Consider the following 10,376-nt stretch of genomic DNA (forward strand, 5'->3'; position numbering starts at 1 on the left):
CTCCAACTTCTAATGCAATGTCTGACCCATCATGGATCCCTGCCAAATGCTGAAATGAAATACAGTGCCTCTTAATTACTTTTTATGAAATGATATTTTTCTAATCACAAAGTGAATTATGTATCCCTTAATGGTTTGGAAACTACAGAAAAATGCAAAGAAGAAAACGAGAAGGATTCCTTTTATTATGTCCTAGTAACTTTTTTAATCTTTTTCTTGTTGTGTACCATTGAATCAGATCCAACTGGCATAGGAGGAGATTGCTCCTCCTTCTCCAGCAGAGTATCTGGTGGATTCAAACCACGCACCTTCAGGATTGCAGCACAGCTTCTTGACACTAGTCCACCAAAGCTCCCTTTCTAGTAACTTTTTTAAGAGAGCTCTGGTTGTCTAACGGTAAGAAGCTGTGCTGCAATCCTAAGGGTAGGCAGTTTGAATCCACCAGCTGCTCTGCGGGAGAAGGATGGGCAGTCTCCTGTCATGTGATTTATTGTCTCTGAAAACCCTCTGGAGAGTCATTCATGAATTGGTTCTCATAACACACAACAATAACATCTAATTTAACTCTAAACTTGAGAGCTCTGGTGGCTTAGAGGTAAGGAGTTGTGCTGCCAACCCAAAGGCAGATTGTTCAAATCCATTCGTTTCTCTGTGGGAGAAAAGTGGACAGTGTCTTCCTGTGTAATTTGCTGTTTCTGAATACCTTCCAGCGTATCAGTTATGAGTCACTTCCAGCCCAACAGGTGAAACAGCAGCAATCATTGAGCCTATTATGATTGTGGGTCATTTTTTAAATTTTATTTTATGAGTTGCCTGCTCATGTATTTTGTTCATGCTTAATTAAAGTAGGAAGACATTTTTGATAAGTACTCTCTATTGTTGCCTTTTTCTAGGACATCATCCTGATTTCTAACAAGCTCTCAGGGATGCAGAACAGTTTGATGATGCTTGTGGATACACCGGACTACTCGGAAAAGTGCGTGCACTTGGAAGCATTGAAGAACAGGCTGGAGGCTCTGGCCAGCCCCCACATCATCGCGGCACTCACGTGCCAGTCTGTAGGTGAGCGCACCTGTTCTCTCCTCTCCATATGTCTCCTTACAGCTGTGGGCTTGCCAGCATCCCAGGCTTTACAATGTCTTATGATTAATGAAAAGATTGAGATTGGTGGAAAGTCTCTAACTGCTGATTGGTTAGATTTCCCCCCGATTTAATGTTAAACATTTTTGTACATACAGAAGAGCTCAAAGAATTCGGTAGTAAGCACACCTCTAGACTCTACTGTATTATCATTTGTCACATTTCTTCTCTATGTGACCTTTTACTTACCATCCCTTTATCCACTTGTCAATCTGCCTAAATGAATGAACTAATTTGACTGTGATGAAATTATTGTTGTTGTTACGTGCCATTGAGTCGCCTGAGTCTCATAGTGACCCTGCGTATAATAACCCTAAACCCTGCTTTATCCTGTGCCAATTTATTGTCTCTGACACGCCTATCCCCATTACCCCAGTCGCTGAATCAGTCCGTCTCATCAAAGGTTTTCTTCTCCTTCGCTGTCCCTCCACCCTCCCAAGTGTGATGTCCCTCTCCAAGGACTGGTCCCTCCTTACAACATGTCCAAAGTATGTCAGACGGAGCTTCAGAATCCTTGCCTCCAAGGTGCAGCCTGGTCTCACCCTCTCTGGGATGAACCTATTTGTTCTCTTAGCAGTCCATGGTATATTCAGTTTCTCCAATACCACAGCTCAAAGACATCAACTCTCCTTTTATTATCCCTAGCCGTTGTCCAGCTGTCTGATGCATAACAAGTAATGGCAAAGATGATGGCCTGTATCAGGCACACCTTAGTTTCCAGACGTCGTTGCTCTTCAGTATTTTGGAACGGTCCCTGACAGCAGTTCAATTTATCTTTTAATTTCCTGGCTGCTGGTACCAAGAGTGTTGTTGAAATAGACATAACAAAACATTTGCTAGTTGGACAGTTCCTTCATGTAACATGCAGTGATGTTGATTACATTTTTCTGCATTATTCTACTATTGTTAACATACACTTAGTGCCACCTAGACACTAAGTGCAAAAACCCGACTTCCCCCTCTCACATTCCTGGTCACCATGAGTAACCTTCCCCCTCTATGTATTTCTTTCTTTCATATGAATAAGATCATATTGTATTTGTCCTTTTGCAGCTGCCTTATTTCTTTCCAAATGATGCTTTAAAGGTTTATCCTGTGTTATAGCATGTACCTGAACTTTATCTTTCTTTATGGCTGAATAATGTTCCACTGTCTGTAGACAAGGGAGCTCTTGTGGCCTAGTAGCAAGTAGTTGCTCTGCAATCCCGAAGGTACGAGGTTCGAGGCCACCAGCTGCTCTGTGAGAGAAGAATTGGCATTCTCCTCTTGTGTGATTAACTGCCTCTAAAAACCCACCAGAGGGTTGGCTATAGGTCAATTCCGACTCTACAATACACAACAACAGCAACAACAACAATCTGTATATACAAAGGAGCTCTGATGGCCTGCTGGGTAGGAAGTGATGCCACCAACCCAAAGATACACCAGGAAAACGGGACAGTCTCATCTCATGCAATTTTTAGCCTCTGAAAACCCATTGGAGGATCAGCTGTCAGTTCTGACTTGACAGCAATGAGATATCTGTGTATACATTGGTTTTATTTTTTAAAAATGTTATACTGGTTTATTTACAAAGGTTGTATGCGTTGGTTTTCATACCAGATCTTTCCCATTTCCTTCACCCTCTCCTCCCTCCACTTATCAAATTGTGCGACCCAATGATTAATATTCTCCCCCTCCCATCCTTAGCCCTCTACTCCTCCCCCCTGGGTCCTCATACATGTTCTACCATAATGTTCTTATACAGTATTTGTCCTTATGGAACTGAGTTAGTTCACTTAGCATGATGCTCTCCAGTCCCTCGCAAGGTAGGTAGTAATTTACAAAATCATTGCTCTTGTGTGCTGCATGGTGTTCCATTGTGTGAATGTACCATCATTTCTCCATCCATCCTATTGTGGTTGGACATTTGGGCTGTTTCATGTTCTTGTGATGGTGAATAGCACTGCTCTGAACATTGGTGTACAGATTGTGTATACATATTTTGTTTCTTTATTTGTCAGTGAGCATTTACACAGTTTCCTCCTTTAGCTGTCGTAAAATGTGGTGCAGTGACCACTGGTGAACAGGTTGTCCTTTGTGTGTTTGCCTTCACTTCTTCTGGGCTTACTCCTGGGATTGGGATTGCTGGGTCATATTTTTTTTTTTTGGAGAGCTGCCAAAGGATTTTCCTTATCTTAATTTCTAATACATTTCTAGGAAAATTGCAGACCTCGTTGTATTTTAGTCCCAACTACTTTAGCAAAGGAGCCTTGCTGGCCGAGTGGTTAGAGTGCCTTGGAAAGGTTTGAATCCTCCAGTCGAGTAAATATGGGAGAGGATGTGGAGAGATTGGAACTCTTATGTTGGTGGAATTGTAAAATGATGCAACCACTCTGGAAGGCAGTTCGGTGTTTCCTCAAAAAGCTGAATATAGAAATGCCATATGACCTGGCTATTCCAGTACTAGGAATATACTCCAAGGAAAACAGAACTGAGACATAAATGGAGACTTGAGCACTGATGTTGGTAGCAGCAGTGTTCACAATAACAAGAACATGGAAACAGCCCAAATGTCCATCAATAAACGAGTGGATTGAGACATTATGACATGTTCACTTGATGTACCAGTAAACCTGGCCATTTTTGTTCTAGAATTTTATTTTACATTTTTCACTTACTCTATCCAGGGCCTTCAGTTATGATCCCTTTTAGAAATATGAGTGGTGATAGCCAGGCACCAGCCAGTTCTTCTGGTCACAGGGTGTTGGAAGTTGAAGATTACACTTCCCATTAATCCTTTGGACTAATTGTTTCTATGCGTCTTTGCTCCCCCCCCCCCCTTCATTCTGGAGAGGAGAAACCAGTGGTTGTCCCATAGACAGATGCAAAACTTTTTAAGACCCCAGTCATTACTCAGCAGAGCAGGATGTAAGAACCTTGCTTTTGTGGACTATGTTATGTCACTTGATCTCAGTGGCCTCTGAGATTATGGTCATCTTTAGTCTTTAATATTTTTCCTGGAATGTTCTGTCATGAGAATAAGATGCTCTTTTGGGTCTTTCTTTTTCCCCTACAGCTTGACCCTAGAGTCCTCTGTTCTCTATCTCTCGCCTGGACTAGCTAGGCTCCTTCTTGTGTGCCGACTCCCAGCCCACCCTCCAGAGGATTTGCACAGGCTGTAAATCCCACAGGAGATTGGTCACCTTTTTTCCTCAGAGCAACTGGTGGACTCAAACTGCTTGCCTTCGAGTTGACAGCACATCTCCTTACTAATTGCCATCAGAGCTTTTAGAATCTTGTCAATTGTAATTTTACTTCTATTTTATACATTTTTTTAAAATGTGATTTTAGTGAAAGTTTACAGAAAGGATGGGTTTTCTTTCATTCATTGATACACATTTTCCTTCCTCCCTTTCCCCCAGTTCACATTGTAATACCTGTCTTGTTTCAGATTGTTTATTGTCATACATATAATGTCTAATCATCCATCCTTTTCAGATAGCTCTAGTTGGAAATAGAGATAGCCGTTTGACCCAACTATCCCACTACTGTGAATATACCCTAAAGAAACTAGACCTGTGACATGAACAGATATATGCATACCCGTGTTTACTGCAGCGTTATTCACAATAGTGAAGAGATGGAAACAGCCCAGATGCCCTTCAATAAAACAAATGGATAGAAAAACTATAGTACAGCCACACAATGGAATATTATGTGATACTGAAAAAATAATGGACTTTAAAACAACATGGGTGAATCTTGAAGACATTATACTGAGTGAAATATCTTAATCAGTTGCCGTTTTAGGCAGGCATAACCTCAAACAATTTTCTTTGTTGTTAAGTTGGAACTGATTCATACCTGACCTTCCAGCAGATTTCCTAGGCCATAAATGGCCCGAGAGGAGATTGCCCGTCTTTATTCCATGGAGCAAGTGGTGGATTCAGACTGGCAGAGGAGCAGAATTGTATTAGCAGTGCAGCTTAGTTAACCACCCCACCAGTACTCCCTGTAGACAGGTGTAATAGTCAGGAGCCTAGCCAAGAGATGATCTTGTCTCTCCTTACGCTGTGATCTTGACCATCTTCCCTATTCTGTTGGCAGTTTCTCCATAGTGTGAGGTTAAAATGCAACCTCTTTTATTGCTACGTGCTGTTAACATGGTTTCGACTCGTAACAGCTCTGTGTGTGACAGTGAACGAACCCCTGCCCAGTCCTGCACCATATTGCTGCTGTCATGCAGCAGTCCATCTCATTGAAGGGCTTCCTGTTCTTCTCTGACCCTTGCTTTATAAAGAATCATGTCTTTCTCCAAGGACTAGTCCTTCCTGGTAACAAGACCAAAGACAGTGAGATGAAATCTCACCATTCTTGCCTCCAAGAAGCATTCTGGCCATACTTCTGCCAAGACAGATTTATTTCTTTTTATGGAAATCCATGGTTAAAGTGAGATTACATGAATAGAGATAGAAATAAGTAGGACAAAACTATATAAATGGTAAAGCTTTGGAAAGAGTCCAGAGAGTTTAAAGTGGGGCTCCAACATTATCCACAATGAAATTTCTCTTGGAGTTATCATCTCTTCTGCATGTGGACATATGGGAAGCCTTTAATACTGTCCATGCCTCTATTACTCAGACTTGTACATTCAACTCAAGTATCCCGTTTGTTCAGGGAAGGGGAATAACTAAGAATAAGAGCAGCAGAAGGGGCTCATAAGCAATGCCTGAGTGTCTACACTGAGGGTGGAAGCAAGTGGTTGTACAGATTGATACAGAAGAATTGTTTTAAGCAGAGATTTAAGAGTACTATATCTGTCTGTCTGTCTATCTATCTATCCACAGACATATATATATACTCACACACACACACACACTTACATATATACATATTTACACCTACACACACATATCTGTATATACATATATACAGATAAACACACACACACACACACACACACACACACACACACACACACACACACTCTAGTGTCCTAGTGGCAGAGGCTGCACTGCAGTCCTGAAGGCACGTGGTTCGAGGCCACCAGCTGCTCTGTAGAAGGAAGAGATTAACTGCCCTGAAAACCTGCCGGAGGGAGGGTCAGCTATGGGTCACTTCCAACTCTATGGAAAACAACAACATGTCTAAATAGAATAGGTTATCATATGTTGTTGCTATGTGCCGTCAAGTTGCTTGCAACTCATAGCAACACTATATACAACAGCCCTAAACCCTGCTCTGTCCTGTGCCAGTCACACTGCCTCTGACACTCCCATCCCAATTACCCCAGTCACTGAATCAGTCCACCTCATAGGGGGCCTTCCCCTCCTGTGCTGTCCCTCCACCCTCCCAAGCATGTTGTCCCTCTCCAAGGACCGCTCCTTCCTTACAAAGTATGTTAGACGGAGCCTCAGAATCCTTGCCTCTAAGGAGCCGCCTGGCTTAACCCTCTCCAGGATGAATCTGTTTGTTTTCCTAGCAGTCCATGGTACCCTCAATACTCTTCTCCAGCACCACAGCTCAAAGGCATCAATTTTCCATCTATCCTCCTTAGTCATTGTCCAACTCTCTGATGCCTAACAAGTGATAGCAAAGACCATGGCCTATATCAGACACACCTGAGTCTCCTAAAAAAAAAAAGAGAATAGCTTTTTTTGGTGAATTTTTGGTACCTCTTCTGTTTCCCCTAGTGCTGTAAGTTTATATTTTGATGGTTTGTAATTCATAGTCAGTCTTTAGTTATATAATGGTAAAAACTTGTTTGTGTATTAAAGTTTTGGTTGATAGTGCTGGGAGATGAACCACATCTTGTTTACATTTGAGACTTGTTTCAGTTTAGAAATATTTGGTCGCAAGTGTCAGAAACTCAATCAAATTAAGAATATATGGGTTTATGGAACTGAGTCAATAGAATTAAGAAATGCAAGAGTGACTTCCTTCAGGTCTGGCTTGATCCAGGAGTGCAAACTATATCATTTGGACCCCATCTTTCTCTTTCTCTCTCTTGCCATATTTTATTTGCCATATTTTAGCTTGTCCCTTCCTGTGTTGGCTTTACTTGTAAGTAAGTCCTCATTTGTTGACTCTTAGTTCTAGACAGCTGTTTTCACAGCCTAAACAAGGACTTGAGGTGCAGACTTTTGCATCCCTGAATCAATCACTTTAGGCTGGTAGATGTGAGGCTCTGGTTGACCAGCCCCAGTCACACTCCTGGAGCCGTGCACGGAATCAGCGCCCCTTGAAGCATTTAGATGGAGAAGGAGTGCTTGAGGGCAGGGCACATCTCCCTGGAGAAACCCGGGTTCTGTCGTCAGGAAAGCGGTAAAAAGAACACGTCGGCCACAAGACCCTGTCGTCCTCAGCAGGTGGCCATGCTCCAAAGGGGTGCTCTGTGTGTTTTCCAGATTGAATTGGTAACATTCCCATGCCGTCCATTTTCTTGAGTTTCATTTATTAAAAAAAATATATTATTGTGTTTTCAGTGAGGTTTTGAACAACCCTTTGCATTCCCATTCAATAATGTCTTAAAAATTGTTCAGTGATATTGGTTATCTTCTTCCCAGTACTTGAAGAGTCATAATTTCTGTTCCTGTTGTGCTGTTGCCATTAGTCTAATAACTTGTCCCCCTACATGAAGTAAGGGTGACTGTTAGTAATCCTTTTTCTCACCGATTGCCACAATGTAGTTTTCTTTTACTTTTAGTTGTATGCACTTTGAAATTCCTCCAGTGTTAAAAGTAATCGTAATTTCATGTTATACATTCAATTAGAAAGCTTCAGTCCCTCTACACAGGTTGACATCTCATATTTTTGGCTTTTAAGTTTGTGTGTGTGTGTGTGTGAGAGAGAGAGAGAGAAAGAGAGAGAGAGTGTGTGTGTGTGTGTGTGTGTATGTGTGTGTGTATGTGTGTGTGTGTGTATTTACCGTCACATTGGATCCAGATGGCACAGGAGGAGATTGTCCCTCCTTCTCTAGGATAGCATTTGATGGATTTGAACTGTGTGCCTTCAGGATTGCAGCTCATCTTTTTGCCACTAGGCCATATCAGAGCTCCTTTGCCTTTTAAGTTCTTAAATGTTTTTTTCTAATTGGGTTTACTGTATTGGCAAATTCTATTTTATTATTATTATTGTTGTTGTTAAGTGTCATTGAGCCATAGGCGACTCATAGTGTTCCTGTGAATGAAAGTCCTCGACACTTGTGTGACTTTCTTTTTTTTACTTTTTTTTTTTTAATTTTTATTTTATTATTTTTGTGTGCGTGTACCGTCAAATCAGATCTGACTGGTACAGGAGGAGATTGTCCCTCCTTACCCGGCAGAGCATCTGGTGGATTCGAACCGTGCACCTCTGGGATTGTAGTTGCAGCTCCTTGCCACTAGGCCACCAGAGCTCCCCACTTGTGTGACTTTCATCCTTTCTCCAGGTTCATAGGGTGTCCGGAGGCACAAGCTGTTTACAGAACTGGATGCTGCTCGTGCTTCCAAACTTTTATTATTAGTTTTAATAAATAACAAAGTCTATTCAAGCCCTGAGGAGGTTGCCAGTTTTTCTGTCCCACCAAATTAGAAGGCCTTGGGGACAGGGCTCATCTCATCTCTGTTTCCCTAAGACATAGACAAACAAACAAACAAAAACCCAAAATGTATTCTGTTGGTTAGAAACTTAAAAAATTGTAATTCTATCTTCATACCAGTACACATTTTGAACAACCAACATGTTAACAGAATGTGATGGAGTTAGAGGCAATCTTTTCCATCTTACCTACTATACTTTTTTCACTATGGACATGCCCCTTAAAATTGGAAAAATGGTGCTGTATTAAAGAACCATTAATTTAATACACTTATTGAGTGTTTATTATGCTAATTTCTAAGAAAGAGTGAAAGCAGATGGGAATCCCTAGTTAGGGTGGCTAGCTGTGGTGGTCTAACCCATCAAGGATACACTGCTGACCCAAAGGTGGTGCTTCTCTGGAAGTTCGAATCCACCAGCAGTCAGTTTCAACTTGACTGCATTAGAATGAAGTAGGAAAGTCCTCTCTGACTACGGCAAGCCAGATTATCCTTGTTGTGATGTACCTTTGAGTCAGAACCGACCCCATAGCTGACCTTCTAAAGGTTTTTCAGAGACAGTTAAGGAGATTGTCCATCTTTCTCCCACAGAGCAGCTGGTGGATCGGAACCCCTTGTCTTTGGGATTGCAACGCAGCTTCTTGCCACTAGGCCACCAGAGCTCCCTTGACCTAAATAGAAGCCTAGGAGCAGGAATGAACTTGATTTGATTTTGCCATCTGATAAAAGCCTATCATTGTTTCTCAGTTCTTCAGAATATTAGATTGAGTCATCAGATTGCTTGGGTTTTTAGGTCAGGAATGGTCAGAACCCAGCAATTCCTTTGGCTCAGTTTGGACTGTATGCTGGCAGTTCTGTCCCTGCCCTTGACACTTTCAAGCTCTTTGAGCTTCACTTTTCTCCCCTACTGAGTGAGGCCTGTTGATGAGTTATTTTACATCCCTTCTGTCTTAGACACTATGATTCTAATCAGAGCCACAACAAGGGTGAGGCAAGTCAGGCTCGAGGGAGCATAATTTAAGGAGGCTCTTGACGCCTTGACAATGAGGACCCCCCTACCTGTGCACCCTGTACTTGCTTCCAACCCCCCCCCCCGGTTTTGCCCTAATTTGAATGTATTTTACCCCTAGTGTCTTAAGATAAGCTTGCTGATGTGTAGACTTGGTTGTGTGAATGATGCCACTTGATACTAAAATGCATTGTGAATGCATTCTCTAATCACTGAGTTCCAGGCTTCATTCTTTGTTTTTCAGTTTTGCTATCTCCCACCCTGAATTACTTTGTTCTGTGTAAGAGCTTCTGGATACTTGCTTATATACAGTCACATTGAACCTGGCAAATTCTTTGTCTTGGCTGCAGCAGAAAGCCTGGCAGTGGTAATGTTTTGTGTTCTTGTGTTCCATTTTAGATCAGGCCAAAGTCTTTGTGAAGGTTTTTATGGAAATTGACCGGATGCCCCAACTTCTTGCATACTACTATAAACACCACAAGGTGAGAAGCTGTGAATACCTGTGAGCTTGTGTTACCTTTAATTCTGATCTGCAGAATTCCCATTTCAGACTCAGAGGTAAAAAATACTTGCCTCACAGGATATGAACAGACACTTCACCAAGGAAGACATTCAGATGGCCAACAAGCACATGAAGAAATGTTCAAAATCCCTAGCCCTGAGAGAGA

General features: G+C 41.9%; 1 protein-coding gene across 1 annotated transcript in view; it reads left to right on the forward strand.

Annotated features, from left to right (window-relative positions):
- Positions 1–10,376, forward strand: part of COG7 (component of oligomeric golgi complex 7) — a 124,088-nt gene that overhangs the window by 17,491 nt on the left and 96,221 nt on the right. The window contains exons 4-5 of the mRNA XM_006892690.1: positions 894–1,062; positions 10,108–10,190. Of these exons, the coding sequence (XP_006892752.1) occupies positions 894–1,062; positions 10,108–10,190 (252 nt within the window). The remainder of the gene's footprint in view (positions 1–893; positions 1,063–10,107; positions 10,191–10,376) is intronic.

Source organism: Elephantulus edwardii, unplaced genomic scaffold (genome assembly GCF_000299155.1).
Source record: "Elephantulus edwardii isolate Elephantulus edwardi_28Jun2011 unplaced genomic scaffold, EleEdw1.0 scaffold00117, whole genome shotgun sequence".
Lineage (NCBI taxonomy): Eukaryota > Metazoa > Chordata > Mammalia > Macroscelidea > Macroscelididae > Elephantulus > Elephantulus edwardii.